The following is a 17,875-nucleotide window of genomic DNA, read 5'->3' on the forward strand; positions in this document are numbered from 1 at the left end:
TTTCTAGGCTACTATTAAACTCTCGTCCAAGCATAAATTTTTATAGGGTTTTTTTTTTGTTAGTACAGCCACAAAATTTATCACTGTAACCTCATGAAGCCACTGGATACAATTTTCCCAGTGATACTAATTTTGCAGTCTATTTATAACATTCAAATGTAAAGAATTGTACACTCCTAACCAGGACACATGGGATAAAAAAAATGTTAGTATGATGAGGACCTGAACAACAAATTTCATTTTGTGAAGAGTCAAAGCTTAGACTCGGGATTGGAAATTTTGGCAAATTCAATGTTCCCTCTCAATAAAAAATCAGAATACTAATTGGAAATCTAACATGCAAAGATAATTTGAAAAAAGATGCCAAAGTATTTCTACTTTTCTCAAAGAAAAACCTCTCCTATGTGTAGCTTTTTTCAAGTAGCTTCTTATAGTTCACTGACTGAACAAGATGTGCTAGAATTGCTTTAAAAAGCAGGAAGCAAGCTGACTGGAGAAGACTTCTTAGTCCTACAAAACCTAGAAACTATTCTGATTATCTTAAATCATTATTATACACACACAGTTCCAGAGCACTCCTGAAGAGACATTCCAAGCATAACAGAAAGTAATGTTGACTTTTTCCCTTTACTAAAAAAACCACAGAAAATTAACAGCGATGAAAAGGGAAGTGGGAATGACTGACTCATAAAGACAAACTTGTAATTATCAAAATCAATTAGTTTAGAATATACTCCTCCAACGCTGTACTAGCCTGCAATATAAGTAATTAGATAACTAGAGAAATCCGATATATGAATTTCTTTGCAAAATAAACTTAGCTCAAACTCAAGCACTAAAATTTGAAGACAAACTCAAGGTTTGCTTAATTGAACCATTTCTTTTTCATCAATGCATGATTCCTGTAAATTTATCCACCAACTCCTGACTTTAACTACTTACTTGTCTGACCAGTACTACATGAAGAACGAAACTTTCAAAACCTTGGATAAACAGGTTAATGAAATTCTATCCAGCATCTTCCATCATTCTATCAAAAAATCATAGGCTTTTACAGTTTTCTGTAAAGCCATCCCATTTGCCCCTTTCAAACACTGGCATCACTGGATGCCACTCAGCACTCTCCCAGCCTTTGCAGTTTCTCCTGCTATTCCAAGGTTTATTAAAAAGAAGCATCCCATATCCTCTCTGTCAGCTCTTCTAAATCTCTGACAAGAAGTCATCTGCACCAATAAGCTTAAAAATATGTATTCTTGGTTAATAAATTAATATATTCTTTGACTGCTAATGGACTGTAAATACCTTATTAACCTTATGTGATAACTATATTTGATTCCACCTTTCCCAAAAATTACAATAGAGAAATGTTTATTTAACATCATCACTTTTCTTGTATCTGTAGTAACAATGTAAAAAAATCTGGGGTGATCTCTTTTAATAAGTTCACAACATTGTGTAGAAAACAAAAAATGTGAAGCTGAGGAAAAGAGACTGAAGTTAAGAAGGTTCCAGGAGCCCTTCAGGATAAGAATCAATTATTAATGGACTATTAATATTAGTAAATTTAAGTCATCTATTCCTATGAACACATCAAAAATGAAACATAATTTAAGGTATTGACAATATTGTGAAGGAGATCATAGAATCATTTAGGTTATAAGGGGATCTCAGGAGATCATCTAGTGATTCAACCTCCTGCATTTTTTGGCATTCTTAACATTGCTGCTGCGAGATTTAAAGTTTAGTCATACGTTCTGTAAAACAGCATTTCCTTTAATTTATTTGCCAATACAAAGCAGTAATTTCAGTGGAACCTCAACCTCTTTATATGCATGCAACCATCTGTGGCAAGGATCTACTTAGGGCCTAAGAATAATAATCCCCATCTTCATGGAATTCAAATATAAGAACATACAGAAAAAAAAATAAAAGGCATGCTGGTTAATGATCATGTTAAAGAAGGAGTTGTGGTTACAGTGTGCTACAAGCATCAACAAAGAGGAGACAGTACAATTTCCGTACTATCTGTCCACATCACAATCCCCTTCATATATAATGGAATACAAAACTGGTGGAAAAAGAGGTGTTACAAAGCAGACGTATTTGTTTCCACATGCGTACACAATTGGAGGAGTAAACTACCATAATAAAAAAATTACTTATCCCAGCACATATGTATTTATTCCTTTCATATTCATACTGCTTTCACTGAATAACAGCTAAGCCCATTCTTTACTTTCTAATAAAAACTAATTCTCTTGAAGGCAAATAGGTATACTATTGCTTTGACTCTCAAAGATTTGGCTCTCTTATTTCCTTGTGCTATTTCTAACACTTCCTGCTATTTCTGTTGTGAATAACCAACCACATAACCATTCCTTATTCACCTTCTCCATGCCATTTATGATTTCACACACTGCCATCATACAGAAGCTTGTCTATAAGCTGTATTTCAAGAAGCATCAGCTTACCTGTCCTCATACAAAAACTCTCCCATACTCTTGATCAGCCTGTCAAGCTTTCTTGGTATCTTTTATATGATCTGTATACAGTACTCGAGATACGGGAGTGATATGGATTTGTAGAGCATCACAGTTCACTGTCTATAGTTCTTCATTCCTTTCCTAATCATTTCCACCAATCTATTTTCCTTTTGATCACGGCAACACACAGAACTGGCATTTTCGCCAACTGGCCAGCCTATTGCATTATTTAATTGATTTCCACTGCTGATTCCTTGTCAATCTATTTCTCTTACAGTACTGTGCACAGATATACATGTCACTCTGTCATCATATTTCTTCTTGACTGCTCTCTGAAACATTATTTAAACAAAATGTTTCTTCTTCTTGACCAGTAACCCTTAAAAAAACCCCTGACATTCTATCACCAGCTGACAAATGAACAGTTACTCTGCCAACCTCTGAATATGTATTCACCATGGACCAACTTATCCTCCGTATTAACTTCATATTGAACCTGTCCCTTCTTGGCATCAGATTTTAGCTAGGCAAAATTTTAATCTTATACTTTAATGGTGCGCGACCTGATTAAATTCTGCCTACACCTTCAAATATATGCACTACAACTACATCAAAAGAATACTTTTAAATTGCTGACAATCTATTCCCGCTCATATTTAAAACCAGTTATAGATCTAATCCTCTGCTCACTGTCAATACTTTCGGTAGTATTGCTTTTCATAGGGTCAAACATCCTGCTGTACTCAGTCAAGTTAAAATCTTTATGCTACTGGATTATGTCTGATTATTTTAGCGTTAATCTTTGGAATTTGTAAGTTAAGACTGATCAGAGAATGCATTAGTTCTAAAATAAATATGTATTTCCTATATTCACTATTTCTACTTCAGTTTTTAATCATTCACTTGAAGAATTAGTCAGTATACCATCTAACAAAAATTTACATATTAACCATGAAACAAAACAAACAAGAATAATTTTAGCACCAAGTTAGAACAATTCTTCATGATACTCTATTGTATACGATACAATATCTTTATGGTAATTCTGAAGCTCTTGTTAATGAATCTCTCTCTTTCCCACTCCCCCCAGTGTACAGTTTGAGATGAAAGGGTACTGCAAAAAACAGAGAAAAATGTAATTAATGATATAAGTCCAAAACTAAGAAGGGACTGCCTGGAATGACTGACCTTAAAAAAGCATACTGACTTACTAGACAGATAAGAAACACAGATAGAAAAGAATAACAAATGTTGTAACACTAGGGTATTACCATGTGGAAGGGCCAAAGGCTCCTAAACCTTTAGGAGCAGGTGCTATGCTTTATAGAAAACGTTCAAGAAATCAGAAATTTATTATTAAAGTAACAAAAAAGCAGTGACAAAGGATGAAATTAAATCCAAGTGTGAAAAGCTACACAACAGTTACATGACAGAGTGACTGAGAAATAAAACGTCTCATAAAATTCAATACATGTGTAGTAATATACAACTGTATTGGGTCTGGCTGAGATGGAGTTAACTCTCCCCATAGCAGCCCTCATAGCGCTGTGCTATGCATCAGTAGCTAGAAAGGTGTTGATAACACACCAGTGTTTTGGCTACTGCTGAGCAGTGCTGGCACAGCATCAAGGCTGTCTCCCCAACATTTTTGCCCCCCCCTCAATGGCAGGCTGGGGCAGGGCAAGATCTCAGGAGGGGACATAACCAGGACAGCTGACCTAAACTAACCAAACAGATATTCCATACCATATGATGTCAGCTCAGATATAAAAGCTAAGTAAAGGGAGACGGAACGAGGGCATTTTTGTCTTCCGGAGCAACCACTACGCGTACTGAAGCCCTGCTTCCCACGAAGTGGCTTAGACATCGCCTGCTGATGGGAAGTAGAGAATAATATCATTTGTTTTTCTTTGCTTTCGCGCACGACCTTTGCTTTCACTTTATTAAACTGTCCCTATCTTGACCCACGAGCCTTTTGTTATATTTTCTCCCCCCTGTCCAGCTGAGAAGGGGGAGTGATAGAGCGGCTTTGGTGGGCACCTGGCATCCAGCCAGGGTCAACCCACTACAACAACGAAAAAACAATCTCAAGTTACATACATGAGGATGACCACTGAAATAGCATCCATACCTCCAAGATCCTTTTCTGAAGCAACAGATTATATTTATACTTATGAAATGGCTGTCCAATACCCCTCTTATTACAAGAGCTAGGACACACCGAACAGAATTATCAGTTATTAGGGTTAAAACAAGCAAGACTAGGTCCTCTCTCACACAGTGCATAGTTACGCACCAGAGCCATCTGCCCAAAAAGTTATAGACATCAAGAGTTTGTGTAAGCTCAAAAGTCAGCTAGAAAAGTTCATGCAAGAAGAATCAGTCAAAGGCTTTAAAAGCCTTTGAAGCACAAAGATACCATTCAGAAATCACCGAGTTATAGGTTAGTGGAAGCTGACAGGCTATAAGGGAGGAGCATGGCTGTTGTCTTCCCCCAGGTCCAAACTTTCCTGTAGGCACTGATGAGCCATTGTCAAAGACAGGATGCTGAGTTAAGACAAAGGTAGGAAAAACTGCTTTTATAATTCCTAAAACAAAAAAAGAACTTTCACAAGGCACAAAGGAATTAAATTTAAAGTTCAGAAAGACTGTATGTATTTTGCGAGATTTATAATACATATACCAATCTTGCTGCTAATTTTGAAGTAAAAAGAATGTACACAAGAAGGCTGTGATAAAATTTCAGACTAATAACATTTTTAAAATCCCCCCCAAATAAAATAGCCAAAACTTTGCTCATGTGCATCTTAAGCTACATTTCTGTAAAAAGTTATTTTAAACAGCTGGCAATCCAGGCCTCAACAGAATATTGTAACAAAACAGTGCTATGAAGTTAAATGTTTTTCATGTTTTAATTACAAAAGAGCCCAGTGGTACCAATATACTTTATATTCAGCAGTTATTATACTGCTTGTCCTGATTTTTAGTCTGTAAAATTCAATCTGAAAAAAGAAAAATAATGCCATGACCCTGGTTTGTTGTTTTGTTTTGGTTTTTTTTTTTTTAAATTCAAAGTAATACCCTTGAGAAATGCAAAAAACTGGGGAATGTGTGAGGAATTCACAGCTTTCTGTTTTCAAGTTGCAATCCTTCCAATGCACTATATTTACTCCTTTCATCACTATCCTCAGTAGTACACCTCATGGTGCAAGTACAAAATCTTGTGCCTAAAATAGAAGACCTTGTTCTTAGCAGCAAGTGGATTTTTAAAATATAATGGTAGTTGAGAAATTATTCTTCCTAGAAAACCTGTGTTTGCTATGTTAATAGCATTCCTGACACACAGCTTTGATTCTGTGAAGATGAGTAGGTCTCAAACTCACATTCTTGAGATGTGACATCATTCTGCATTTGGTCATGAAGTCTTCCACAATCCCCTGTGGTTACTGACAGATGAACCTGTATCATCCATACAAATATCGCACTATAACTCACTACCTTAAATTAGCATCTGTCCTAGATTAACTGAAATAATGCTGCTTTAGTCTACAGGAATTTATTTAGCTGTGCTCTACTTTATTTCAATCAAAATAAGCTCATGATATATTTTAAAAAACAGTAACTTTTAACTTACATAGGTGACGCAGATATGTACCTATGGAGCCGAGATTACAAAATGTTTGTCCTTCAGTGCTATATTTATAGTCACATTTTGCAATGTAAATCTACTGTTAATTTTATTTTGGTATTCTAAACTGCATGGTATCTTGTTTCATTTATTGCAAAATTGCTACAAATTCAAAAGAAAATTAAGAAGTAATTGGATAGTATCACCATTTTTCTCTAGCTCCAATAAAGCTAGGTACTAGAGATTTGTAGAAAAAAATTGCTTTCACTGAAAGTGAATAATTTAGAGCAAACCCAGAAGGCCAATCATAAAATGGAATCTGGTGTTTTCTACATCATAAAATAAAAGCTGCAATTACACAACTTGATATTTGAACTTCTTGATTCTGGCAAATAACAGCTGAAAACTCTTCTACAGCTTATACTTTGCCTTTAGGCCAAGGTATCTGTGACTATGGAACACTGACTGATGTCTCCCTAGGCTATAGTCTCTCTCTAAAGACGTTGCCTGGCCCCAGTCCAAACAGAAAATAGTTGGTTTTTTTGTGACAGCAAGAAATGGCTAATGGGAACTCTAATGCTACCGTGAAAAAACCAAATATAGAACACAGTTCCTCAAATCCCTAAGTTCAGGAAGTGACTCATTATAAAAAATAGCAAAAACCATTACTTGAAAGGGGCGTGCAGAGATGCATATTTACTCCACCCTATTTTAAGATCCTGGGCACACATATTCTTTTGTCCAGAAGCCAGACAGCTTTCTTAGAACAGTACCCTGCCCTAAAAAGTAAATTCTTGCAAGAGGCTTATTTCAAAAAGTAATAAAGCAACCTGACATCCACTGAAAAACAGTAACATTCTTCTTTAATGTAAGTTCATTATTATTTTAAAATAAAACCATCAGAAAAATGTATCCTGACAGCATATGTCACATATCACAAGGTAGATTAGGAGTTGTTCACTGTGAGTCCTTATCACAGTTGTCATCATGCTTAGACTCACTCACAAACTAACAGTGAGTTATATTCATTGCTCTCCTTTTTTCAATGCATGCTTTTAGAGAGCATTCTTCAAATCTTTTGACTACTAGTGTGCAGGGAGAATTTTACTTGCCAGTAGTCATTTACTTTAGAGATATATCCATAGTCTTCTATGTATAACTAATGCAGAACTGGGTTCTAAGACATCTACAAAGCCATACAAAATTGTCAGGATTTAACATTTTCAAATAAAGATTGCTTAGAACCTAATAATATAAAAGTCTGAATAGTTTACTGAGCACTACAAACCCTGGGTGAGAACAAAATATCATTTCTCAATATTAAAAAAACCAACTATATGTGATATGAATTTTAAAGTAGTTTCTATTACCATCAACTTTTTGGCAGAAGAGTTGAAATTTATCCAGAGATCACAGAACACTCTATAACTCATTGGTGGTCATCCTCCAGTGGTATTTTTTACCTTCCTGTATTTACATACAAATTAAGTCACTGTCTTTTGTTATAGCTCACAATAAAAACACATATTCAATGGGTTTTGAAATTGTCAGCAATGTCATAATAATGTCTTCCTGTCCTATATTTCGTTTTCTAACTTTAAATTTATTTTAAACATCAACGTAGCTATAGCCGTATCAAAAACAGTCACTTTATTTAGTTCTTCATTTTACATGGGGATCCACTGAGAGAACTGATCTCCAAGTATCCTTCCAACAAAATAACTGAGGAAGTTTAATCAGGACCATTTTCTTCTGCTCAGCACGCTATCATATCCTTTCATTACTACTTCAGCTAACCACCTCATCCTCACTATTTCACATTGAATGAAGTCAAGCATCTGATTCAGAAGTCCAAGGACTCCTAGTAAATGACTATGTAACAACACTTTCCAGCTATTTCCCTTAACATTTATGATTCCCAAGCCAGGGATACAGGGACTTTGAAGGGCAAAATGTTTGAAAAGTCAGAGAAGGAGGAACTATAAAGCCCAATTAAAATTCTCTTTTTTTATGATGGTAGAAGTGGAGATAACCGTTAGGAAGAAGAATAATAATGCCAGTTGTCAGCACTGTACCAAGTATCTTGGAATCACCTATCCTCAACTGAACAGCAGTTGGGGAAAAAAGGAAGTATGAGGGAAGGCAGGAAAACTTGTTTGGACCAGTAGCAGATAATGCTAGCAAGGTAGATTAGGTAGGTATCAGGATGAAATCACAGCAAAATGTGCCAAGTCCCTTTATAATTAATTTGGATTTAATTATTGCTTATGTTATTAGCAACATGCTTAGGTACAGTCTATATATTGCCATAACTGAAGCCAGAAAATTTAGAGTGGAAAATAATTTTACACCAGTTAAATAAAATCTCTGTATTTGTAATCCTCATAATCCTCAAAGAAGTAATAAATACAGTTATACTCTAGAAAAATACTAGATGTGCAAGTAATGGGCTTCTCTATGATTTCTTTCTTGGTCCTTATGAACCTTCACGCGTATGACCACTGAGATCAGTAACTTGAATTACCTGACTAAGTATTCACCATCTGAATGAGAGATTCACTATTCAGTGATAAAATCATTTGAAGCTTCAGCTGAAATGATAGGAAGATGATTTGTCTTTTTACCTGTGCGACAGACATTGTAAATCTGTCTCAAGGAGCTAAGTTCTTTAGCAGGTTCCTGCATTTTTCATTAGGAATTAAATAAAATATTTCATTAAACCAGATAGATAAAATCTGGTCAGTTTTTATTTTTAAGATTAATACAGTTTTATCTTAAGTTATAGTAGCTGAAGATTACTAAATACACAACTACTGTTGGACTATCTACCTAATGACAAAGCCTATGCACTTACCATAATTGAACAGCATTGCTCTGCTATAAATAGATATTATACTATAAAAGCTAGTAAAAGATTGAAATGGAAATATACACACATGAAGAGGTAAGCTTTATACAGATGAAAATGGGAAGTTAAAGTTACAAAATAATATATCAAGAAATAATTAAAGAATTTCCTATTATTTAATGCATATACTGTGAACTTCCTTTCACTTTTGATTGTTATCCACACCAAAAATAAGTTTTGCTGCTTCTTGAAGTTTTAAACTCCAGACTCATGCCTCCAGCAGATTGAGTTCATTTGCCCATGAAAGACATACAGTGTTAATTTGAAATTGAAAATTGTAAATGTTATTTTAAGGTAAAAGCTGTTAAGTGAATAGGCTATGCTTTGGAAAAGTGTCAGTTTATGGACAACACCCAATTGGGGCTGTTTCGGTAGAAAAGTAGCAGTCTGCAGTGGTGGAATCTTAAGTTATGCAGTCCTAAGAGTGAACAAGACGACTGAGAAGCAAATAGACACTGACAAGTGAATGAGTAAATTAAGGCGAATTATAGCACAAAGTGAATATTTAAAACTAACAATTGTATACACCATTCATTTCACAGAAAAGTTCATCTTGCTCTGGAGAGAAGCAAGAGAAAGACAGCTAGCGCTATTACGTTTACTTGTGTCAGACTAGTTACTCCAGTTAAAAAAATAAGTTGGAAGCCCTTTAAATAAATACGGTTCTGCACTATATTTGTAACAGATCAAGAACAAGAGTCCAGATGGGTAATATTCACAGACAGCGATCCCATGAAGCTTCTGGTTTGAATAAAGACTCTATTAGCACCCAAGGAACACTAGTGCTGAACATGACATTTAATTAAGAATTGTCAGTTCAAGGCAAATTCATATACAGATATTTGTATATAAAAAGAATACTTTTTTCCCCTCATAGGAATAATAATTAATTATTCTATAAATAGTCACCTTGTGGTTGACGACTTGGATGATATATCTGAAGATCAAATGGCTGAGCACTTGTTTTTTGTATTACACTGACATTTTGGCCAGTCCATTTATTGGCTTTTGCAAGTGTATTGGTCCGCCAATCTGTCCAATATACTTCACTCCCATACAAAGAAACAGCAAAAGGGTGAGAAAGATATTCATGACCCCGTATAATCTCTATCATGCTGGTTCCATCATATAATGCAGAATAAATGGCATCCGATCTACAAGATAACCCCAAATTTAAGATTACATAAAAATAAAATAAAAATCATACAACCATTTTGACATTGGTTCAAAATGTATAAAGCTTTACTCTTACATACTGGTTAAGACCAAAGAATGTTTACAGTGCAATCATTAACATCAGAGATGGTTCAGTTCACATTATTAATTTAATTAGGGATATGAAATATTGGTTTGCTTGTATACTGGTTTTAAATTCAAATTTACCTCCATGCTGTGAAAACACAGCAGGTAAATGAGTCTCCATTAGATGAAATCACGGAAAAAAAAAGTGAAACAGCTTTGTCAGGGAGGGACAAATGGGCAACTGCTCTCTAAGGCACAGGGAGCCAGGAGCCACAGATGATACCAGAGCTGGCAAGGCAGAGGCTTCACTGTCCAGGGCCACATCCCACCGCCCCCAAGCGAGGTGAGCAGAGCAGGGCCCAGGGGGTAGCAGCCAGGTTCAACCAAGAGTCCAAATTGCCAGAAAAGTTTGTGGTGACAAGACAGGGACAGGCCAGGAAGCCACCCTGTGGGTTGGGGTCTGGACCAATGGGCCCATTGCCAGGCAGCGCTGCGGCTGGGCTGGAGACTGGTGCTCCAGTGGTCAAGTTCCAGGGCTGAGCTGAAATGGGCTCCTGGGACCACGGGCAGGGTGTGTGGGGGAAGGTGCCCGAGAAGCCTGCTCAGGGCCGTTGAGGTCTGCTGGTACAGACCATGAAGACATTATGTATAATAATAATGCAATTAAAGAAATGTACATACATTTGCACACAAGACTCTTTATGCACATAATGTACATAGCTACATTCCGCTTACAATGTAGTTCACATTTCTGTATGTAAGAATAAAGATTTATGAACTGATAAGAATACTGTTCTGACTTTACCTGGCATCTGTCCATACTATTCTTTTTTCAAAGTGATCTACAGTAAGGCCATTAGGCCAGGCTCCAGTATCCATATCTTTATATATGATCTTTCTTTCCGCACCGCTCATGGAAGCGGATTCAATGCGAGGAAAATTTGCATCCCAGTCTGTCCAAAACAGAATTCTGGTGAGAGGAAAAGAAAAAGAAAAGAGATATAAGAAAATATTAAAGCACGAAGAATAAACTGAAATGGTTCAATAAGACAATAGTTAGAAAAAAAGTTCAAAAATTCGTATGTTTTAAATGAAAGGAGTAAAAATAGATTAATTTAGGTAACTATATAAATTCCTGGTAACATGGAGGCAACATTTAATTCTTAGTGTTAGAGCAATCATGAAACTCAAAAAGTTTTTTAAAAACTAAAAGTTTAACAGCGTTCCTTTTTTCATGTCCATTAATACAAGTAACAGCTCGTCTTGTCTTCCTTCTATAATTAGAAACCCAGCTCATTAAAAAAAAAATTATAATGAGAGCCTTTGAAAGCAATCCACAGATGAGGAGGATGGGGAGGGGAGAAAGGGAAGAAAGGTGATTTGAGGCAGCAGGGATTAAGGAACAGGCTAAACTGGAGATTTCAATTCATTATTAAGTGTTCCAATGAAGACCCCTAGATTTTGGTATGTCACTAGCAATTTTTATACAGATTAGTCTTGGTAAGAAAATTGAAAAGATGTGTTGTATGGTAGGCTCTCTCAATTCTGTACTATCTCCAATTTTTTTCCAGGAAGGAGAGCTTTCACCTGTATAACCAAAGAAGTTTCTTGTTAAGTAACACAAGCAGTGTCACCAAAAGGCCAAAAATACACTCTAGCTGTTCTTACCTTATTAAGTTTTCAACCACACGCAAACTTTTTTTTTGTTTGTTAAAGGAAAGGAACACCTTTGATATGAAAACTTTTATTAGTTGTAAAGAGCTAACTGCAAGGAGTCAGACTGCAGCAAAACTTTGACAAGTAACCTCAGACAGCTTCAGTCCTGAACATACATCCTAATAAGGTCTCTCCATTTAGTGCCTGTGAACAGTAGCACACTATATTTAAATAATAAGGGATAAGGGTATAAAAAGGCCTGTCTTTCTACCAAATTCCATTTCTCTCTCTCTGGGTAAGGGTCTCTTCTCCATGCATGCTCTGTGTGTATAGACAGCTGTGTGCCAGCAGCTGGAGCCAGAAAACAGGTCACAGGGCCTGTACGTCCAGGGTGCCGGCAACGGGAGCGAGCGAAGGTGTGCATGTCAGTGTGTGATCGCTGGCAAAGGTGAAGCCAGACTGAGTTGTGAGTACATTATGTGGCTTGGCAGCCAGATGTATGCGTGCATCTCTGGGAGCAAGGCACCTGGGGGAGCTGGCTACCAGAGGGACCGGGGGGCCAGGCCAACTGGCAGAGAGACTGTGAGGTCTGGGGCCTCAGACACCCATTTGTACATGTGTGTGTTGCGTGCACCTCTTTGCGAGAGGCAGCTGGGGACAGCGAGGATCCAGGGCTAGCTACTGGATAGACTGGGTGGGACTGGTGCCTAGGCGCAGCTACAGCAGTGCGTGTGTGATGGGATCCTCACCAGCAGCTGGTGTGGGGCTGCAGCCTTGGGGGCTCACGCGTCCTGGAGCCAGCAGCTCGGCAGCCCAGTGATCCCAGGGCCAGCCACTGGGTACACTGACTGTCTAAAGCCAGCTACTGGAGGAATCCACATTATACATACATATATGTTTCTTGCTAAAAGACCTTCATACTTAACAGCCAGGATCCTTAAGGGGATGAGAGCATTGGTGCTGCTTGTTTGCCTCAGCACAGAGAGTTTCTGCCTGTAGACCTACGTAGCCACGCACGTGTTTATGTATATAAGTTTATTTATACATGCATCTGTGTGTGTGGACTGAGAATACACGCTCAGCCTCACTGCAGGTTGGAATGGAGCTATGGCAGCCGTGCCTCCATTAGGATACAGGATTTGAGCAATCCTAACACAACCATCTACTTTGAATCATCAGTGTTTGTTTATTCATATTTATTTGTGAAACGATTGAGTAGCTGTTCCCATCTGTGTTCAAAGATTTTATTCTTTCCTCACTTCTAACAAAATGTAGCATACAATCGCTTCTAGCCTTTCAAAAGGCAGATTAAGCCTTCAGTTTCAGGAAGAGTGGTGATTTGATTTTTTTTTTCCTCCCAACCATTTAATTTGAACAACTTATCTGCCAATTCTTCTGCCAACAGGATGCCTCTTTAAAGATCTCTATAGATAAGCAATGCACTCTGTAAATAAGCTTTCTAGCATCTGAATTGAGAGGGCAGCATCCTTACTCATTAAAGCACGTACTTCCCAATTCAGAATTTAGGTCCCAGAGGGACCTCAGGTCCCAGAATCTGGGACCTTTATCTATTTTTATTTTTATGTCCACAGCTGTGTTTCTGAAATAAACATTCAGTGAAGACACGATAGACCATACTTCCCTTCTACTACTTAAGTCTATTGACTTAAATTTTAATATAAGTGGCATGTATGCATCATTTTTGCTCTGCCAAAAAATGAGAGGCTAATTTCAAAAGGAAGCAAAAATATCCTAAGAAAAGTTTTAATGTTGGTGGGTTTTTTTACTGTGAAAATTTTAAAATGGAATTGTGAAATACATTTATGTGTTTGATGATTGCTAAAAGTTTTTATTGTGTTAGCATATTACCAAAATTAGGCAGTATTTTAATTTAAACATACTTTTTTTAAAAATCAAATTTTGGCCTGTTTTAATTAATATTTTGTTTGATATTATGGAAACGTTCTGATGTTTATTAGAAATATTTAGTTATGACAGGCATTAGATAAAAGACATGTTTACAGTAATAGGCTGAATGTACTATACTCAGTTGCTCATGTTTAATAATACTCCAGTTTATAAAATATCCCTTATGAATAGGTACAAAAAATACTGACAGAAGTCAGCAAGCATTATCTCCACTTTAAAGATGGAGAACTAAACACAAAAGGTGGGATTTACCTCACGCAACTTTTAGTCTTCCAGTAACATCTAAGCTACACCTTTATAGCCCCACCAAAAAAATCAGTCTCTAAGTGAGATGAATCACCTTGGCAATACCTAAATGTGTCCATTAGCCACACAGGAAGGTTAGACCAAAGGCTCCAGTTACTATCATCCACATTAAAAAATTAAATGAAACAATCACATAGCAAGGGAAGTAATTTGCCAACAAATAGATCCCTGTATCTTGCGACTTACCTTTTCTTAACCCTTTTCATTGGGGCAAAACACACTAATAAGGGATTGTATTTCATGCAAAATATACTTTCAAGAACTATTAAAGATAAGTTAGGAACTCACAGCAAAAAAAGGAAATCAAACAATCTCACATTTAAACATCTAACTTTGCAACAAGAAAAATTAATCTTTTTATAATTACCCATATCTGGGATCCAAAGCAATAGCCCTTGGATGTTCCATAGCTCCTGCTATTAATGTTGTTCTCAAAGTGCCATCTAGTTTTGCTACTTCGATTTGGTCCAAATTGCTGTCTATCCAGTATATGTTTCCTGCAATCCAATCTATAGTAAGACCTTCAGGTGTGGCCAGGCCATGTTGTACTACCACCTCAATGGCACTAACACCTTAAAAAAAAAAGAAGGGAGGGGGGAACAAAAGACAGAGTCTTAAAGAACTAATATAGAGTCTGATACAGTGAACATGGACATACAAGTCTATCATATGCTCTTGGAGTGAATTCTTGATTAATCTGATGGATGATAATGCTGTTCCACATGACATTTTTTCTTTACAAATGTGATAGACTGCTGTAAATAAGTACACTTCTGGCAGTATACAAATAAACTTAATTCCACAGTAATAGAAATTTTTAGTTCTCTGATGCTTTAGTAAGTAAAGCTCTGAAACCTTCAATAAAGGTCAGAGATCACATACAGAGTAACACAGGAGACATACATGCGCCCTATTACCAGCAACCTCTTTTGCAGCATCTGTGAAGGACATGCTCATGCTTCACCTCCCACTGACTAGACATAGTAGACAAATTCATGCAGCTCTATTTCAGTTCTTTCTCAATCAGAAAAAGAGAAAACTGAAAGATTCTGATGAAGACAGAAATGGTAGGGAGAACACTGTTTGGACTACATATTTTGAAAAGCTCTAAAATAAATAGCCTTACTTTGGTCCTTCAAATTCACATGCACAATTCATACTGTCACTATCTACTAACAGCTCTTCCCTACCAAGCACTTCCTCTGGAGGGTCTCAAATTTTTTCACACAAAGGCCAACTACAGAAGCACTCTGTCAGCCCTCAGGACTTCCAGGAAGGCACAGTGCTTTTTGCAGTTGCAAGGCAGTTCTTGACAGCTGCAAGACTGAGGGAGTAAATGATTTTTTCTTTAATACGGCACAGAAGTCACTTGGGTTCTGGTACAGTGTGATTATAATACAGCGTGATGACAACAGACTACCTTACTGGTTTCATACAAACACCACAACCATTAATGAAAAGTAGCAAGTCTTTGGTTGTCTTTATATACTTAGCAGTGTAGGATATTTCTTTCCTGGTCTGGATCTGTGGATATAAAAATACCCACAAATACCATCTACTAAGGAGAAGAAAAAAAACCCAGAAAACAATACCCAAACATGTCAAAGAACATACACATGAATGCATACGTGAACCTTTGTGAAAGCAAGTTAAACATGCTTATGCCTGTTAGCTCATGCAGGAATGAAAGCACCTGAACATCCACTTCAACAAAGAACATTTTGTAGAAACACCTTTGTATACATTATGAGATTTTATTGAGTTATAGGCCATAATTATGTCACCAGGGCAAAGAACCAGTCTTTCAGAATGCTATAAAATTATGAAGCAAAATCTTCCACCTAGTGAGAGCAGATAATTTATCAGACATCTGGTAAATTCTTATACTTTTTTAATAAGGTGAAGGTAAATTACAAAAAATGAAAAAAATCAATATTGCACTCATTGGACCAGGAAGAAATATCAGCCCTTTGCATTTGCCATTTTCTTCCCCCTATAACCTACTGCAAAAGGAAACTTTTATAACAAAAAGTCTTTTTCCAGCTTTACATCAAGTACAATCTAGATACACACCTTTTTAAAGGCAGAATGCCATCATAAATTCTGCTTCTGTGAATGGTAGCTCAGTTACGATTTACCAGGTCTAACACCCTGTAACTGCAGTTGTTCTTACTGTTAAGAAATTAAAGATTAAATTCATACCTCCAGTATCAGAGAGCTTGCCTCTGTAAATTTTGTCCTCTACCACATCTGTCCAGTACAGTAAACTCTGACTGAAATGAAAATCAAGTGCTATTGTATTTCTTAAACCAGGAACTAAAAGGCTGTAGTCACGTTTGTGAAGATCAATTTTTCTGATCTCATGTCGAATAGAAAAAATTATGAAAGCCTCAAATGGATCTGGAAGCAGAAGATTATACATTTCAAAAGAATAATAAAGAAGATATTGTTACATATTGATATAAATAACAAGTGGAATAAGAACAACAGAATACTTTATCAGGAAAAACAGGTGATTAAAACAATTCATCTTCTGATAAGGAGTCTTTCAAATACATTTTCAGTCCCAGAGACTTCTCACTTCTCCCTTCTAGCATCATCTTTGATCACAACTAGAGATATTAAACATTAAATTCAGGAATATCAAACTCAACTACTGAACCGTGTTTTGTAGCTCCACCACACGGAGTCCATACTTAGAGCTTTAAAAAGTCATGTTATCAAAATTGAAATCTGTTTTCTCAAAAGTTTCAGAAAAATTAATCCATTAAATTGTATATTGTTTCAACTGCCAGTTAGGTGAAACAATTTAATAAAATATATATAATGTAACTTTTGAATATCTATAACATACCTTGTGTTTTCAATTGAAGTGCTTAAAAAAAACCCCCAAAACCGTCACCCCAAACTACAAAGCAAGGAAATGAACATTTTATATGCTTATTGATACACCCCATCACTACCACTAAAGTTCTACTTCCTTTGTTATTCAATTAATACTAGATTATTTGTGTCTGTGAGTTTATATCAAATGATACATAAATATCTGTAAACGCTCTCTGCATAGGTCAACCACACTATAAGATTGGGTTTTCGTTGTAGTTCTTACATATTTTAGATTAGGAAAATTTTTTCAAACAAGTAGCTGTGTTAGCAAAACAAACAAGAAAGACAAGAATTGGATTATGTAAACTGTTGAATCAGTATATCCGCTTTAGTAAAGAAAGTTTTTCACACCAATCCTTTTCTGTGGGAAAGTAGCTTGCACTTTTTTCTTTTCCAGTTCTCCTACAGTGAAACACAAATGATACTGGGGTGGTTGTTTTCCATACAATTAAACTTCCATTTTATATAACAGACAGACTATTGGCAGCTTATGGCAATAGGCAATATTGCATTGTTCTTCTAAAATATTCAAAGTTGTACAAATTATCACCAAATAGAAAGATGCTTATATACTTCTTTTCAAAAAGATTCATTTCATGTTCTTCTCTTGATAACAATTGCACATACAGATTAAATTATGACGTTGTCCTGGTTTCAGCTGGGATAGAGTTAATTGTCTTCCTAGTACCTGGTACAGTGCTACGTTTTGAGTTCAGTATGAGAAGAATGTTGGTAACACTGATGTTTTCAGTTGTTGCTAAGTAGTGTTTAGTCTAAAGTCAAGGATTTTTCAGCTTCTCACGCCCAGCCAGCAAGAAGGCTGGAGGGGCACAAGAA

The 17,875-nt window shown here is 36.4% G+C and overlaps 1 protein-coding gene across 5 annotated transcripts in view; it reads right to left on the reverse strand.

Annotated features, from left to right (window-relative positions):
• The window catches only part of LRP1B (LDL receptor related protein 1B), a 761,175-nt gene that overhangs the window by 228,476 nt on the left and 514,824 nt on the right, over positions 1-17,875 (reverse strand). For all 5 annotated transcript variants that reach the window (XM_052792801.1, XM_052792800.1, XM_052792798.1 and 2 more), the window contains 4 exons: positions 16,355-16,552; positions 14,520-14,724; positions 11,067-11,231; positions 9,929-10,173 (listed from right to left, as the gene is read on the reverse strand). In XM_052792801.1, coding sequence (XP_052648761.1) covers positions 9,929-10,173; positions 11,067-11,231; positions 14,520-14,724; positions 16,355-16,552 — 813 coding nt within the window. The remainder of the gene's footprint in view (positions 1-9,928; positions 10,174-11,066; positions 11,232-14,519; positions 14,725-16,354; positions 16,553-17,875) is intronic.

This window comes from Harpia harpyja, chromosome 7 (genome assembly GCF_026419915.1).
Source record: "Harpia harpyja isolate bHarHar1 chromosome 7, bHarHar1 primary haplotype, whole genome shotgun sequence".
Taxonomy (NCBI): domain Eukaryota; kingdom Metazoa; phylum Chordata; class Aves; order Accipitriformes; family Accipitridae; genus Harpia; species Harpia harpyja.